Source organism: Nymphalis io, chromosome 18 (assembly GCF_905147045.1).
Source record: "Nymphalis io chromosome 18, ilAglIoxx1.1, whole genome shotgun sequence".
Lineage (NCBI taxonomy): Eukaryota > Metazoa > Arthropoda > Insecta > Lepidoptera > Nymphalidae > Nymphalis > Nymphalis io.
The window spans coordinates 5,655,502-5,674,343 of record NC_065905.1 but is presented as its reverse complement, the minus strand read 5'-3'; the positions used below and the strand labels follow the sequence as shown (position 1 = coordinate 5,674,343).

At 33.5% G+C, this 18,842-nt stretch overlaps 2 protein-coding genes across 3 annotated transcripts in view; one reads left to right on the top strand and one right to left on the bottom strand.

Moving 5' to 3' along the window:
• Positions 1 to 18,842, bottom strand: part of LOC126775286 (flotillin-2) — a 246,230-nt gene that overhangs the window by 43,792 nt on the left and 183,596 nt on the right. For both annotated transcript variants that reach the window (XM_050497103.1, XM_050497104.1), the window contains exons 2-3: positions 5,373 to 5,467; positions 4,751 to 4,952 (exon numbers count right to left, since the gene is read on the bottom strand). In XM_050497103.1, the coding sequence (XP_050353060.1) occupies positions 4,751 to 4,952; positions 5,373 to 5,467 (297 nt within the window). The remainder of the gene's footprint in view (positions 1 to 4,750; positions 4,953 to 5,372; positions 5,468 to 18,842) is intronic.
• On the top strand, positions 9,441 to 18,318 carry LOC126775277 (glucose dehydrogenase [FAD, quinone]). The gene is made up of 5 exons (XM_050497091.1): positions 9,441 to 9,542; positions 15,149 to 15,222; positions 15,697 to 15,841; positions 16,312 to 16,482; positions 16,655 to 18,318. The coding sequence occupies exons 2-5, from the start codon at positions 15,154 to 15,156 to the stop codon at positions 18,163 to 18,165; spliced, it is 1,896 nt and encodes a 631-aa protein (XP_050353048.1). The 5' UTR covers positions 9,441 to 9,542; positions 15,149 to 15,153; the 3' UTR covers positions 18,166 to 18,318.

The window sequence follows — 18,842 nt, the reverse complement described above, 5'->3', positions numbered from 1 at the left end:
GATTTAAGCGCTACTTCGTATGCTTAGACAGCCGTGTCTTTTAAAAGGCAAAGCTAGACATTGTTTGCACTTCATTAAAATGTTAATTTTTGCATTATTCTTCCGCGTCACGCTCGCTCGCTATTTCGTTATCTTTGACGAGCTATTTTATATCATACTTCACAGGCCTGAAGCTAAATCATCCATGTTAATGCCATCAATAGGTATTTTGCCTCCGTTCCATATTTTGTCCGGCCTAGTAAATTCGGCATCATCATAAGAAATGGCCTTTTAGAATCATTTTCTACTGCAGTTCAAAGTAGTCTTACAACTTGGGGAATAAAAACTAAAATTCTTGGGATGAGAGCTGATCAGATATTATTTTAAGATAATATTGGAAATATTATTTTTAAATATATTTAAAAAATATATATCTAATTATCTAAAAAAAGAATGTCGCGTCAATATTTTGATTAATATCATCATTGGCATTTCAAGTGATAATATAATATTATTCATTTTATTGCAAGCTAAAATATATGCATAAATTGGTAAATAATATGTATAACATATGCTTTCATTACCTTTATCTAAGTCCACACAATTTAGAAGATTATAAATACATATTCGCACAATAGTATAAAAACTCGTAAATCTTATTAAAAATCAATTGTATGATATCAAATAGAAAAGATCGTTGTAAGCTCGCAGCTTAATTAAACAAGACAGGAACAGAGAGGCAATAGTGCCAGCATCTTGGGTACAATGCCACAGGGCAATCTTTTAGACGGCGTGTTTTTGCTATAATTTTTTTTTGTGTATTTTGTTTTTTTATTTTAATTTCATATATTATACAATAAATTAAGTTTAATGTATAAGACAGGAACTATTGTTTAATCTGAAAGTTGGTAGCTGTTGAGTTACAAGTTTAAGTTTATAATACGAAGTCTATATCGAACAGTTAAACTAATTGCTTTATACCTTAAAGTTTAAGCATCAAATATATGGTGAAGGTAGTCACGATTGAGAACTATTTGTGAAGCTAATTTCACACGTGTGCGACCATGAGACTACAAAGACCCTTGTTTAATTTAGTTTGTAATCGTATCATTTTGTTTTTTTTTTTTAATATTACGGTTATAATTTACTGTGGGCCTTGAAGTCACAGCGATTGTCGATTTCATTTGTGGACGAGATCATTATGTATGGAAATTACATATGTATTAAGTTTATCACCAACAATTGACGTATCGATTTGATCAAAGAGAAATAAAAAGTTCGATATCGCACTTTATCTGTCCCTCGATGCATTATTTTCGGGACACACTTATGTGTAATCTTGCCCCACTGTTTTTGCAACTCATAACTAAAGATTTTGCCATTCTCACTCCTAAGTCAAACTTATACTCATTGAAAAATAAACGATTGCTCAAAATAAGTAATGTTTAGTATTTTCATTTAAGGAAAAACCAAACTCGGCGAATACTGTGAAATTTTGACAAAAAAACTCTTCGTTATTATTTCTCATTATCTACATCATGTATATGTCTAGTCTCTAAACTAACAAGGCAATCAATCAGGACAGGGTCGGTAATAATATTCCCCCTAACTAGGGAAATCAGTTGCACTATTTAATCGTTACACTCGGCCTTGTTATATAGGAAGTTCATTTCGACGCGAAAGGCGATACAGATCAATGACCGGCTTTAGGTCAAGTGCGACGACTTTTCGGCCAGCGTTTTCCAGGTCACAGTCAAGATTAGTTTGGAATTAGACCGTTTTCTGAGTCGAACATTTAGACCAATATAAAATCATAGACAATTAGATTTTTTCGACTCATTCATTTGTATATACGAATATTACGTACGGATTTTCAATTATATATTTATAATATTGTAATGGATAGTTGTAATTGAAAGTTGCATTCCCTTACATATAAAAGGTATTTTAAGATAACAAATGTATAAATATTTTATATTCTCTGTTTAGCAAAAAACCAAATTTAATATACGCGTGTGATTTGTAGATTCCTATTTCGGCGGGATTTACCTACATACATCGTAAGTCTTTATTTATTAATATCAATTATTATAAGTATTCTAATTTTAAAAACAAATCAACAATTTTTCTGACATCAGCACCGCTGAGTTCTTTTATTTAATTTGTGTTTATAATTCATCTCGGCGGTGAAGGAAAACATCGTGAAGAAACCTGCATGTGCCTAATTTCACTAAAATTCAGCACATTCCACATGTGTAAGAGAAGTGTTTCTGAATAAGCTAACAACCGTTTCCTCAAAGGGCCTCAAAACGCCTTAGCCCAATAGTGGAATATTCAGAGGCTGTCACTTAACTTTAAATTTGTATTATCATGCAAAAATAAAAAAAAGTCCCGAAACGTAACGAATATTAACAAAAGCAAAAGAACGATTTTTATACTATACCGGGAAATTTTCCAAACATTCGACTTTAATTATTTTAAGTATGTGTACTTTAAGTCGTTATAACTTTAGATAGCCTCAACTGATTTTGATGCCGTGATGGCCCAGTGGTAAGAACGTGTGAATCTTAACCGATGATCGTGGGTTCAAACCCGGGCAAGCACCACTGAATTTTCATGTGCTTAATTTGTGATTATAATTCATCTCGTGCTTTACGGTGAAGGAAAACATCGTGAGGAAACCTGCATGTGTCTAATTTCACTGAAATTCTGCCACATGTGTATTCCACCAACCCGCATTGGAGCAGCGTGGTGGAATAAGCTCCAAACCTTCTCTTCAAAATGAGGAGAGGAGGCCTTTAGCCCAGCAGTGGGACATTAACAGGCTGTTTCGGTTCAGTTCGGATTTTGATGAAACTAAAAACAAATGGTACATTACAATACTTCCAATAACAATCCATTCGTGATTTTAACCTATTTTGAAAATACACAGCGATACTTTAATTTTATTTATCTGTATACACGTGTCAAGCAAAATTAGAAAATAATTTTAAATTGACTGTCGAAATAATATTATTATTAAAATGTTGTCATATAACAATAGCTATAAAACAGACGATATCCATCTAGGCTGTGACCCAGATACGACGGAAGTGCGGACGTAGACGTTACGTTCACATGGTTTTGTTTCAATCGTATGGAAATTGTAGATACAAGGTAGCGAGCCAACAAAGGTACAAAGAAATATGAACAGTGTGCCTAGTACGAGTTTTTTTTTACTTATTTGATAGCGGTGGCTTTAATTCCGATTATTATCACTAGACGGCGCTGTTGTCGTTCGTCTGTTTCGCGTTACCGTCAACGCCATCGAATAAGTAACAAAAACTCAAACTAGACACACAGAATAATCAAATCTGTTTTTAGTTCAATTGCTTACAACACAATAGATTATAAAGTTGAAAATAGCGAAACATTATTCTTAATTAACTTCAATATCTTTAGTTTTCCCCATTAATGTTGTTTCAGGAATGATTAGTTACATAATGCTGTGTCTTCTTCTTTCGAATGTCCTATCAAAGATAACAGAAAGAGAGAAGTCACGTCTTATTAACAAACGTTGCTTAGCTGCTGTTTAGTTAAACGGCAATTTCTACCTTTCTGTCATTATATGTAGATTTGACATTCGAAAGATGAAGACATGACGTCGTTTAAATAATTATCCGTTAAATCACATTTATAAGTAGACGTCAAGTTTTAGACATTTCAAAGTGAAATTATAGCATATTCGAGTCAGTATTTAATGCCGTTATTTAATATTAAGCCTTTGTAATCCAGGCTGTAAGCTAGTTTATTGTCAAACATTACGATTAGTTATGCGTAGATTTTTTTTAAGTGTGGTTTATATATGTAATATTTACTGAAACGCAACTTATGCGAAGTCAAAGCGTCGAACAAAGGACGCTGAAAGACAATCTCGCTCTACCTTGATCCAGCCAGGGCCGACGTTGCACCTTGTTAGTATTTTCGTTTAACAATCCCTAAATCATCTTAAATCCGTAACTGATACTATACGAAAGAATCGGATAATCTGATCCGTAATCGTATCGGAAACCGATAAAATAATATTCGTACGTCCGTATCCGTATCCGAAATTTCGCTTATAACATCCCTGAAATGCATTAATGTATTTATTACATTCATTTATATAAAAACATAAATGTAAGTTAATATAGTCATTCCATGTTCGTTGCCTGTGAATTCACCATAATAAAATATTATATATTTAAGTGATGAAAATCAATTATAGATGTAGAGCAAAATTTTATAGTATTTTGAAAATAAAATTATTAATTTTATATTAACAGGAACTAGCGCCATCTGTGAGAACTAGTCATAACAACAGAGCGTGGAACAATATTTATTATAGATGGCTGCAACCGGCTTCAAACTATCTTTGTTAGTGCTATATAGGCTAGATGGCGTTGATTGCACATTTTATAAGATCTGAGTACATTAATGTATTTTTATGAAATTTCATAAAAAGATCACATTAAATATTTTTATAACCGCTGTAACAACATTTAAGGTAATTTTATGCGGTTTGAGTACTACTCCGAAAAACGATGGAATATTATTTTTTTTTACATTCGACACATCCGGCTTACATTTCCCATGAATTCCACAAGTTATCGTGTTTTGAAGTTCCCAGAAATACGTGATGAAATAAGGCATTTTCGATTCCATTTATAATCTTTGTTTGCATTATTATCACATTAAATACACTGTAGAGTAACGAAAATCCTTCCAAAAAGAGTATACAGTAATAACTTACCCAATATAGCACGCAGATGACCTTCTAAAGTTTGCAGTACAGTCATCTTGATCTCCTTAACGGACTTCCCAAGGAACTGTTCGCAGGCCGTTGTTAGCAGTTCATCTTCGTTCATGATCTTACACTGAGCGACTCCGGTGACCGTCAGTGGAACTCCTTGCGCAGTTTCCACATACTCGCACATGGGATTTAATGTCATAACCTGTGAATATTAACGATAAAAAAATATAAGTAATGAATAGCAGAATAGTTACAAATAATTACCATTCTAGATTCTATATTAAATGTAATAAAACAAAGTATGTATTGGGATAAAAGCTGTTCGTCTAAGACTTCCTTTTCTTTTGAGGAGACTGTTTATAACTTATTCCACTATGCTACTCCAATTCGGATCGTTGGATACATATGCGGCTTATTTTTATGTCATATGAAGGTTTTCTCACGATATTTTCTATCATTTGTGTGAAACTGGTTAAAAATTCAGTTGCATAATTTGACCCATACACAATGAAGTTAAAAAATAAAAATTTGAAATAAGATTTTTGAAACGTAAATGAAATACTGACAATATACGACGAAAACACGGATAACACCTCTATGAGGATAGGTTACTCCAACTCACCTCAAGGGATATACGCTGTACATCAGTGACTAACCACCAGGCCCACGCATACCCTCCTACTATCGTTCGTTTTTGAGTGGACCCAAAACAGCCACCTGTAAAAAGCAAATTTCAATAAAACATAAACATCACACGTGGATTCTTTTAATTCCATTTTATTTTACATTGCTTTTACGGCCAAAATACCAAACATTTTCTTCAAATGATAATAGAATCACTTATCATTAGATCACGGGGCCCAATCTAATATTTGTATTTTTAAACCTTTAATATATTTATGTCAATTATAATTGAGTACAAATATTAATATCGTAATACATATTACTATTGGTTTGGTTTACAATTTACACGGTACATGGTGCCGGCGAAGTACTCCTCCCAACTGGCATAGTTTATTTCCGACATCTTTTGCGAATTTACTGAAAAATTTAATGAATTATACACCGAAACATCACCGTCCACATGAATCTCCGTTTTTGAATTTATCGCCTTAAGACAGTCAGACTGATACAGATAGTCTCGGCAGGCGGACTTTGTTTTATATTATGAAATGATATGTACATACTTCTGGGATGATAATTTAGTAAATTTTAGTAAACTCGTGTCTAAAAGTGTACAAGAGAGTTCGTATGGAACATAATATATGAAGCAAATGCTCATTATTTTCAAATACCTAGTTGATTTAACCAGATAAGTAAAAACAAAAATATTTTTAAATAAAATTCGAAATACCAGTTTTTATAATTTTAATACGTCAATGTAACTTTAAAATACAATACGGGAGATTATAATCTCCTGCATTGTATTTTAAAGTGTCAACAATTATATCTAAGGGCATTAACCCAGGTTAACCGACGGGTCTTACCCACGGTTCGGGATCAATTTTAAATCGCTTTCACTTGAATAAGAGATACTGCTATGACTCAACGTAGGTGCAGTGAAAATCTATCGTTGTTTTTGTATTCTAAAACAATTATTTGCGTTGTTTGTTTTTGTTGTGTTCCGGTTTATAAGCCAAAGTCTATGGCGGTGGTGACCACTTACCATCGGGCGACCCACTTATTAGTCTTTTTTTTTTACGCTGGAAAAACGCATTCCGCGTTTCCCCCACGGGAATAGTGGGGGGGGGGTATGTGGGGCTCGCCGATGTCCGAGGCGCCGAGTGCGCCCCAAACAACGGAATACCCACTAAAAAACCAGCGGTACCCTTTCCGTCATAACGAGGAGCGCCACGGGATCGCTTGCGCATGCTACCGCGACACTCTGACGGGTGGCCTGCGTATGCAGGCCTCCATTCTCTATGGGGATTACCAGGGTACTGAGAACCCCCTAGTCTTTTTTTTTTATAGAATAGGAAGGTGAACGAGCATATGGGCCACATGGTGGTAAGTGGTCACCAAAGGCCCTTAGACATTGGCATTGTAAGAAATGTCAACCATAGCTTATAGCCAATGCGCCACCAACCTTGGGAACTAAGATTTTATGTCCCTTGTGCCTGTAATTACACTGGCTCACTCACCCTTCAAAACGGAACACAACAATATCAAGTATTGCTGTTTTGCGGTAGAATATCTGATAAGTGGGTGGTACCTACCCAGACGAGCTTGCACAACCCTACCACCAAGTACCACCAGTAAAAGTCCCAGCGACGCCTATTGCGGCGGAGGGAGAAGGTGGGCATAGCGCCTCATTCTTCTCCCCAGTCTTCTTCGGCGGAGCAGGTTTGCAGCGGCGTCCTCTTCCCGCTCCCGCACCGCGGCCTCCTTCTGCGACATTACATTTTCACAGAAGGAGACCATTTCCGACCAACACTCATCGCTTCCGAGCATCGCGTTGATGATGCTCGGCAATGAGAGGCCTCCGCCGACAACTGCCGCCAGATAAAGCCTCTGGGGCCCCTACGCGGCACACTCCGTCAGGGTGTGTTGCGCCGTGTCGGTTGGGGCACCACACTCGTGGCAGGAAGGTGACATTTCCCGCCGTGCTACTTCGGCTTACGGCTGCTTCGGTAAGTACCTGCACAAGAGTGCAGGTACTTACCGAAGCAGCCGTGTCCGGTAAGTACCTGCGTTAACCTAAACGAGAGCGTGCCTCGTTTTCTTTTGACCCAGCGATTTAAGACCCACTTATTAGTCTGCCTACCTAATAAACTTAACCTTAACATAAGATTGTGAGTTCAAGTCGAACAAAGAACACTAACTAACTTGCACCTTAATCTGTGTTTATAATTTATCTCAAATCGTATGGAACTTTGGCTGATATTCTGCAACATGTGTATCCAACAACTCGGACTAGAGCAGCACGGTGGTATATACTCCACACTCTCCAACCCGTAAATACTGGCTATTACTTTACATTTTTAAATAGCTGTAAATTGTGGCAAATATATTTTTCGATTTAACTCGTTCATACAGTATTTATTACAGTAAAGAGCCGAGATGGCCTAGTGGTTAGAACGCGTGAATCTTAACCGACGATCGTGGGTTCAAGCCCGGGCAAGCAACACTGAATTTTCATGAGCTTAATTTGTGATTATAATTCATCTCGTGCTTGACGGTGAAGGAAAACATCGTGAGGAAACCTGCATGTGTCTAATTTCATTGAAATGATGCCACATGTGTATTCTACCAACCCGCATTGGAGCAGCGTAGTGGAATAAGCTCCAAACCTTCTCCTCACAAGGGAGAGGAGGCCTTAGCCCAGCAGTGGGACATTAACAGGCTGTTACTGTTACTGTACTGTATACAGTATTTTAAACTTAATTTTAATTATGTATTACTATTATGCTATTTATATATTGTGCAATAACTATTAAATAAATAAAGATATATTAATAAAACTATATAATTATGAAGCAATAAGATATTCAATTTATAAACAATGAAATTGTTTAAGATTATTATTTATGTTATCAGCGAATCGACAAATAGAAGAAAATTTCTAAACCATTTATATAATTAGAAGCTGACGATAAATTGTTTAACTTTCTCCGAATTAATTGAAGTTTAAATATAGAATTTTCTCGTAAATAAATAATAACTAAACAACTTTGTAAGAATCGAGCCTAGGAAATATATTAATTATGTATTTAATTTAAATATAACTCAAAATGACGGGACCATTTACTTGATATTAAAATCAACTAAAATAGCCCAAAGCTTTGGTTTTAATCATTACAAAAACTATTGAAAGCTGACCTCCATAAACTAATGAGGAATTTAAGCGTTGTCATGGCAACCGATAGATCCAGGCAAGCTTCGATTGGTGCCCATCGAAATCGCGTTTTCCAACTTTTTATCATTAACACGTTCCTTACAGCTGGCAACACATTTCATGCGGCACTTTTCAATACTACTTATGCAATTACTTATGATAATATTCTATACCTATCTCTACATTTTACTTTCTCTCTTACCGACGTAATGTTAACGAATCAATCACATAATGCTAAGTAACGATTACTATAATAAACTTTACTGAGATAAATATTTTGTTTAACGAATTATATATTATTACATAATTTTTGGTAATAATAAATAAATAATAAATTTTTAATGACACACTCACACAAACATAAATAAGACTAGAACGAGACTACTTAAATCCAAATATACTTAAGAATAATAAATCGGGCAGTCACATAATATAACAAACGATATATTTTTTTTAATAATTATTATTTTTTTATTAATTAAATGTATAATTTTATTTTTAATTTTCTATTTTACCGAGATATAATAGAAAATATAAATAACAAATAAGACTGTAAAAAAATTGTGTTCGAATTTTAAATATAAATTGAAATCTTGTACAATATCCCTTTCATAGTAAACATTCTAGACTCCCACCATGTCGTCGCCTGTATAACGGGCTACATGCGCAGGAGTTGCGTTTCAACGCTCAAAGAAAGTACCCGTTACGAACATTTTACACGCGATATGACTTGATAGTTTCTTAGCAAGAAACTGGCAGTCAATATTACAAATGAGTAACGAATAGATTGAAACAAAAATACAAAAGGGCGGACGGAGAGTGATTTGAATTTCGAATGTGAAATCGTAATTGTCCCTTTTACATGGAATGAGTCGAAAAATTTCGGCTTGTTTGAGTGCACGAACGTTTTTGCTATGTGATCTTTGTTTTATTTTCCCAAGTGAAAGTATTTTGACGGTAAGTTTTGTTTATGTTTTTGGACGTAAAAATATATTATATACGCTGTGCAAACAATTAATGATTTATTAGCCTTTTTAATTTAAATAATTATAATAAATTTATATTGCAATGATAGAGAGTTTGTATTACGAAAACATTATTAATCCGATTTTAAAAAGTGTTATATGTTACATTTCATTGATTGAAGAAGGTTATACGTGCTATGTAACTTAATGATGATACGACCTTTAAGAGTTAAGCACAAAGTATATACATCGAAACTCTATAAAGTAGTTTAAGTAGTATTTAGTCATTGAGACGCACGTTCAGTTTATGTACTTATCGTTTGTATGATAGTTAGAGATAACAAAAAAATACCGCGGTTACAATTGAATACACAGAGTCAATAAATAATCATAATAATAGTCCTCCAGACCGATTTCGGCTACGGCGGTCAATCTCAAGAGTGATTAGCCAACTGCGCAGGACATATTATAGTGTACAAGTGTGTGCGCAAACACATTCTATTCCCTAACTCTCATAACCCGATGGGATGACAACCCGACACGACCGGAAGGAGTTCAGGCGCAGGAACAACGGCTTCACGTGCTTTCCACGGCAAGGCTACTGAGAATTTTCGACAGAAAATCTAAATAACATTTTACTGGCCCGACCTGGTATTTGAACCCAGGACCTCCGGGTCTGCGGCGTTACATGTAGCCACTAGACCAACGAGGCAGTCAATAAATATAATTGTTAATGACATTAATACTTTTTTAACAGGTAGTGCGATTATATTCATAATGTAGCGTAATTACGTGAACAAATTATTATAATTACTACAAAAACAGTACGAAAAAAAGTCATTGATTAGCTGAGGTAATAATAATTCAATTAGTATTAAGTCTATTAAAAATATATCAATTGCAGTTAAATATTGGTAGAACAAAAAACAGCAAGCCAAATTTTTTTATACATATATATATTTCAAAATACATCTATACATATTTCTACATGCATATATTACAAAACATATCAAGACATCCTTTGGACAAGACGATAATAAACGCTTTTATTATAACGAAAGTATTAAAATAAAATCAATTTGTATTATTTACTTTATTTATAAATTTCTATTTTAAAATTACGTAGCGGGACAAAAAAAGAAGATACTCGCAGAAGCAAGCGTTAATAATATTGTAGTTAAGAGTTTTATTATAATTATACTTATTTAATTAGCTGGCAGTTAATTCATAATTTAAATATTAGTTAACTATAAATATATATTTGAGATATGGTACAAAACGACAGAATCGTTCGTTATTCTTCAAATTATTAGCATATTATTATCTATTGGAACAATATTATTATATATTGTTTTGAAATAAATCCTTTACAAACATAAAATAATAATAATAGTATGCAATTTATACAAAGAAAGCAACTTCAAAATTGCTTTGCATATAAATGATAAAAATTGTCAGTCTGTTGTTCTGGTAACAACACAAAACTATTCAAGAAATCATTGAATTAAATGAAATGAACCATAATTATGTCATTACATCAAGTGAAACGTTTGAAAATATAGTTCGAAAACTTTCGAAAACGTTCGAAAATTTATCGTAAAAAAAATTGCCAAAAATCATCTTCATGTCCACATAAAATTTCTAAATGTACGCTTCGAATAAGAAATTAATAAAATAATATAAAAAATAATATTCATTAAAATCGATTCATAAACAAAAAAAAGGTTATACCCGATTATAAAAACAGACGAATTGAGACGAATTGAGACTTCAGAAAAGGAACTTCCTATTCAGAGGTCGGAAAGAACTTATTAATCAAAAAGTTATTTACCAAAAAACTTGTACTGAAAGATTTTTCGTTATATACTTGAAATATGACATAATTGTTCTAATTTTGCTTATTTGTAAGCGAGGATAGCAGTAGCACTATGAAGTAATTAAATATATAAATATTAATCTATTAATTTATTAGGTTATGTTACATAACATTTGTTATTTTCACCGGAACAATTATTATTCTATATGTAAACTCACACACGTGAAGACAATACATACACAAGTATACATTCGTGTGTGTACACTTTCTACGATATCCGAATTCATTGCTATTAAAAAATATAATCGTTAACTTCGATCATAATTTTTAACACTCCTACGTAACAAAGCAATTCTTGAAGCTTCGGTTTGGTATGTAATATGCTTGCTCTAAGGAGGGATGCAGCTAGCATCTTCAGCTGTCTCCATATGCTCGGCACGTCCAGCACGCACCGGTTTTCACGGGACACGTTCCAATCAACGGTGCAAGGTTTTCCGATTAAGGTAACGATGCTATGTGAGATCTGCTTTTTTTAATTGAGTATTTTTGTTGTTTTAGAATTAATCTAATTAAGTTACCATGCAGTTTATTTACCACCACAGTGATAGAAATAAACCTTAAATCATAAAAACTTTGATACTCGTTGATATCGTTTTATAACAAAAGCTTAATAATTTCCTCTGGATATAAAAAATAAAATCATTTCTTTAAGAAATTAGTAGTTAATATAGGAGCGTGGTCAGCTTCTATTAATTGTAATTAAAGTCACACATCCCAGGCGATGCACTTGCCACAAAAAGGTTAAAACGATACACATTATAAAGTGACGTACACCATATTAACCACCTATACCAATCATGCATATTATAATGTATATTTTATGTACTATTTTTAAATTAAATAAATACTTATTTCGTAGTAACAATTTTAATGTATTTGAGTTAATTTGACCTTGACAATGACATTAAATGTAACAATTAATTTTCATATGTCCAGTATTCTACAAAAGATTTTTTCTATATAATAAATACACCAGTTGAAGTAATAAATTTTATTATATGTTCATTTTAATATATTTAATATAATAACTTATGAGATATTTTAAATTTAATTATAACAAAATACCATATATTGTTAATTCGATGAAAATCGTTCAGGTCTCCATTTTTTTATATATGCGCGGGAAAAACTATTTTTTTTTACTTTTTTTTACCAAACGATGCCAATGACGTTTCTGAAACCGATTATATTTTTATTAAATCAAATATTAAATATACACAGTAACAGAACAGTAACAGCCTGTTAATGTCCCACTGCTGAGCTAAGGCCTCCTCTCCCTTTTGAGGAGAAGGTTTGGAGCTTATTCCACCACGCTGCTCTAATGCGGGTTGGTAGAATACACATGTGGCAGAATTTCAATGAAATTAGACACATGCAGGTTTCCTCACGATGTTTTCCTTCACCGTTAAGCACGAGATGAATTATAAACACAAATTAAGCACATGAAAATTCAGTGGTGCTTGCCCAGGTTTGAACCCACGATCATCGGTTAAGATTCACGCGTTCTTACCACTAGGCCATCTCGGCTTTTTCATATTAAATATAGAAATATGTAATTATTGAATATATTAAATGATATATGTACATAAATAAGTATTTCTAACATATACAAGTATTAAATGTAAAAGACAGTCAGGTAAGAAAAGTATGTCACTAAAAGTCACCTCAACGCGACGTGACAATGTACGAGTAACGGTGCTTGTGCGTCACCATCCTGCGTGGTCAGGCGTGAAACTAACATTCTTCGTATATATAACTTGAAATAATTTACTTCCGAATGTAAATAGTATGAATAAAAAGTAGCATGACTTCGTATTCATATATATATATATATATATATATATATATATATATATATATATATATATAAATATGTAACATATATTCTAATGGCCTTACTTACGTTGCTAAGAGTGTGTTTAGTGTGGTTTAGTAAAACATTTATCTCACTCTGTCATTATTAATTTGACAACTGAAAGAAAAAGATACACCTTATTAAACTAATAAGGCGCTAAGCAAAATAATTAATAATAATAAGTCTAAGGTGAAAAGGTGTATATTAGTTACTGGTGGTAGGGCTTTGTGCAAGCTCGTCTGGGTAGGTACCACCCACTCATCAGATATTCTACCGCAAAACAGCAATACTTGATATTGTTGTGTTCCGGTTTGAAGGGTGAGTGAGCCAGTGTAATTACAGGCACAAGGGACATAAAATCTTAGTTCCCAAGGTTGGTGGCGCATTGGATATGTAAGCGATGGTTGACATTTCTTACAATGCCAATGTCTAAGAGCGTTGGTGACCACTTACCATCAGGTGGCCCATATGCTCGTCCGCCTTCCTATTCTATAAAAAAAAAAAATACTAGGGTGGCAGGCTTTGCAATGTCTTTTTAAATTCCTTTACAAGCGATTGTCTGATACGAGGTACAAGAACATACAAACTTATACAAATCGCACAAAGTTTTAATTCAACCGAATAACTATTTATTTGAATCTAAGGCAAATTTTCAATGATATTAACAGCTGCTTTAACCCCAATCTGGAAATTATTTCAAGCAAGGTTGTATATCTTATATTACGTATAACCTGCTTACAGGCACTAAAGCTATAACATTAGATCCCATGAAGTCAATGGCAAAAATATTTCTTCTAGAGCCAGTGCTCTATGAGCGAAGTTACCTACCACCAAATAACAAATTGGCTTGTGTGCATTCCTAACTTAAAATACTTATTTCTCACGTCGCAGATACAAAAGCTACGCTCAAAGTCATCATATTATTCACCGTGTCCAAAGGAGTTTCACTTCAACAAAATTTCATTCAATATTATGACTCAGCTTATAAAATAAACTTTAATCATAAAGTAGACATTCGTCATTCATTCTATTATGTAATGATGATTAGTCATGTCTATTAAAACTGGACTCCTTGACAGGAATCGTAGTTTTATTACTACATATTATAAAACAAAGTTCCCCCACCGCGTCTGTATATCTGTCTGAACGCGATAAACTATAAAACTACCAAACTGATTATTATACGGGTTTCACCAAAACGGAGTGATTCATGAAGAAGGTTTAGATATATAATTGATGTTTTGTGTAAATCCGCTAAAATATGACCGTTGAAAATGTCGGAAATCATGCCAACTGGGAGTTTTATTGGCGTGCGCCACGTAAACCACGAGTTATATGTATAATATTACGAAATCAACTTATGTAGACCCTTATTCTACCCGTGCGAAACCGAGAAAGGTCTAAGTATGTTATATAGTTGGCTGGTAATTTTTGTTGTTTTATTTATTTGAACTGCCGTCATTTGATTATGACTGATCTTATGCATTAGTTTTCAGGCAATATATATAAATATTATTATAATATTATAATGCCAATGTCCATGGGCGTTGGTGACCACTAAACATCAGGTGGCCCATATGCTCGTCCGCCTACCTAATTTATAAAAAAAATGTAATTTTTTCTCCCTGTTATCAAAATCGATTCATATTTTATTGGATATAGTAATTTAAAAATAATATTTTTCTTATAAATTTAAATTATAAACATATTTTTATTTGATTATAATTCAATCAACACCATTGATTATTGAACCCTCAAAGTATTCGAGATACAATAAAAATATTTTAATAATAATTATTTACATTATAAATTTATATCCTTCAAAGCAAAATCAGTAAACTATATTCTGACTGTCCTTTTTTTCCAGAAACAATGAGTGCTATAGTAAACGCGGCCGCCGACGTGATATCTGGCACGACCATCGCAGCTGCAGGTACGCAGGTAACTATTGTACGATTTGTACCCGACACACTTTCTTTACATATGTGTATATGTTAGATTTAAAAAATAAAAATAGCAATGCGTAAATATCCGTCTACCTAGCCGAGGTCGTCGGAAATAATTAAAAAAAAAAACAAAAAGCTTCTCGTTACAAAATACGGTTTAGCTAGAGTAAGATCCCACTTCATTATTCTCAACAATTCATTTAAGAAAAACTATTTTACATAACTGATGTGTGCAACGGATTATAAAATGTAAAAAGTATATATTTCAACCTAAGTAAAATTTTAAAGTTAATCCAAGCCACTCACATGTTTAAACGAGCTCTCAGGTTTTATGATCAAATAAAAGAAGCAATACACTTCGCAAATATAATGATAGGTACGTTGTATCTTGTACCGTGTACAATGTGAAAGATCAGCAACAATTATCAGCCTGTCAATTGTTACTAACATATGTTTATATAAACTTCAGGTGGCGTGGTTCATCCCTATGTTGGTCGCAGCGATAGCATACTACCAATTTGATCAGACAGACCCTGAAGGAAGACCGACAGATGTACCAGATTCGAAACTTCTACCCGAATACGACTTCATCGTCGTAGGCGCTGGATCAGCTGGTTAGTAGGTACTAAAATGAACTGGACACCATTGATCAAGAAAACAAATAAAAAGCTGACATAACTTCACACTTACCTTACTAATATGCTTTATTATAAAAGGTACAAAGATCCCTTTCTATCCTCACCTCTTCCATTCTTCATTATTTTTTAACCCGTTAGTATATGTAGGACCAATATTAAAGCTGAATCAGACCACCGAAGTGATTAGTTACAAATTTTGCACATACTTTTGGTGCAGGTGAATAAATTCTAATTACATTTTGTTGAAAAATAGTGCAATTTATTCCAAATAGGTTTCATTAAAGATTTTTTTTAATAATTTGATTTATTTATATCAAAAAGATCCGTTCATAAACTTTGAAATAGAAAAGGAACGAACATGATAACGTTTATATTATTATTATATTGTTTAAATTTTAGTCTTAACAATTTGCTTAAAAGTAAATTTGCTAATATTTTAATTTCAGGAGCCGTAGTGGCAAATCGTCTCTCCGAAATAGGTTATTGGAATGTATTGCTACTAGAAGCAGGGGGAGATGAAACAGAAATATCCGATGTGCCTCTACTGGCAGGATATTTGCAACTTAGTAAGCTTGACTGGAAATATAAGACTGAACCTCAAGGAACTAGTTGTTTAGGTAAGGTTTTTGTTTTACTTTCATAACAATCCCAATGGCACTCTATAATGCCTTCAATATTTAAAACTAGATAAAATTTGTATTATTTTATCAAGCAAAAAAGTAGATTTTTCGTATTTGTAAATTTCATGTTATAAGCATAGTTTGATGTATAAATATTTTTTAATTTTAGCAATGGAAGGTGGCCGGTGCAATTGGCCTCGTGGAAAAGTTCTTGGAGGAAGCTCAGTATTAAACTACATGTTATACTTGAGAGGAAACAAAAAAGACTACGATATTTGGGAATCACTTGGAAACAAAGGATGGGGATATAAGGATGTATTATACTACTTTAAGAAATCTGAAGATAATCGGAATCCTTACTTAGCAAAGACGCCATACCACAGCACTGGTGGATATTTAACAATTTCAGAAGCTCCTTATCATACACCACTCGTATCCAGTTTTATAGACGCTGGTATAGAAATGGGTTACCTTAATAGAGACATAAACGGCGAGAACCAAACGGGGTTTATGGTAGCTCAAGGTACTTTAAGAAGAGGTCACCGATGTTCAACCTCTAAAGCTTTTTTGCGACCGGCTAAGGATCGAAATAATCTTCACATCTCGATCAATTCTTTCGTCACCAAAGCTTTAATAGACCCGAGAACGAGGATTGCTTTTGGGGTGGAGTTCGTGAAAAATAAAATGATATATAGAATAAGAGCTCGGAAAGAAGTAATTCTTTCAGCTGGTACCGTAAATTCCGCTCAGTTGCTTCTACTGTCAGGCATTGGTCCAACGGAGGAATTAGCAAAACATAGGATTCCGTTAATTCAGAACCTTCAAGTAGGAAAAAATCTTCAAGACCATATCGGCTTGGGTGGTTTAGCTTTTATGGTCAACAAACCAATTTCAATTGTTGAAAACAGACTTCACACTATGAGCACTTTAATGGAATATGCAGTGATGGGAGAGGGCCCATTAACAATAATGGGTGGTGTAGAGGGATTAGCTTTCGTGAATACGAAGTACGTTAATGCGTCAGATGATTTCCCGGATATTGAGTTTCATTTTATATCTGGAGCAACTAACTCCGATGGAGGTGAACAGCTTCGGAAAATTCACGGTCTGACTGATAAATTTTATAGAGCAGTATTTGAGCCGATAAACAATCTAGACGTGTGGAGCATTATACCAATGTTATTGCGTCCCAAGAGTAAAGGCTTTATCCAATTAAGAAGTGCTAGTCCCTACGACTACCCTTACATTTATCCAAATTACTTGACTGATGAAATGGACGTTAAAACTTTAGTCGAAGGAGTTAAAATTGCATTCGCCGTATCTAGGACAAGGGCTTTCCAAAAACATGCTTCTATATTTAACAAACAAGTTTTTCCCGGCTGTCATCATATTCAAAAATTTACTGATGCGTTTTGGGAGTGTATGATAAGACACTACACTTGTACAATATACCATCCTGTCGGAACAGCCAAAATGGGACCTTACTGGGATCCTCAGGCTGTGGTTGATCATGAACTGAAAGTGTATGGTGTGAGAGGTTTACGAGTTATAGACGGTAGTATTATGCCTAATTTAGTAAGCGGTAATACGAATGCACCCATTATTATGATTGGAGAAAAGGGCAGTGATATGATTAAGGAATATTGGTTAAAACGTCGTATGTCCAGATACTACGCCTGAATAGATCGTACAAACGTAAGCAAATTTAATTGTAAGTGCACTGTACATAAAATTAACTTATTTATTTATTTTAGTTAAAATGTTTGAATACTTCTACTTACATTGATTAAAATTCAATGACAATCCACTCTAGTATGGAATTAGACAAAGAAAGTTCCCAAATAAATATATTATAACTTAAAAATTATAATTACATTTAATTTTAAAACAAAACTTGTCTTTTATTTTTCATCATTCAAAAGACACTCGTCCATTACATTGATATTAAATTTATAAACACAGATATAATTTATCTTGAACATAAAATAAATGAGATCCACGTGATTTCATTTAGAGTAATACTTAAAATTTATCACGTTATTTGTGTTAATATAAATAATTGTTACATTAGAATAACTTTAACAGAAACATAGTTATTGCAATATTTGTTTGTCTTTCATTCGATTGGCATATTACGAATATATGCTTATCATATACATTCATTTTATGTAATTAGATAATCATTACTCTATAGATAATTATTGTATTATATAATCGTAAAATATAATCCGCACATTGTACAATAATAGTTGAGTACAATAAGGTTACATTCTCAATAAAAATAAAATATTTAAAACAACTCGGTCAAGCAAGCGTATCGCAAGCTGTTGTCGTGTAGATTAATTTTGCTGATCGTT

What these genes read in the sequence shown, in the direction of transcription:
- LOC126775277 (XM_050497091.1), top strand. Translation starts at nt 15,154, where the DNA reads ATGAGTGCTATAGTAAACGCGGCCGCCGACGTGATATCTGGCACGACC. An exon ending in CGTAGGCGCTGGATCAGCTG is followed by an intron (nt 15,842 to 16,311) that starts GTTAGTAGGTAC and finishes TTTTAATTTCAG; the next exon opens with GAGCCGTAGTGGCAAATCGT. An exon ending in TCAAGGAACTAGTTGTTTAG is followed by an intron (nt 16,483 to 16,654) that starts GTAAGGTTTTTG and finishes TTTTAATTTTAG; the next exon opens with CAATGGAAGGTGGCCGGTGC.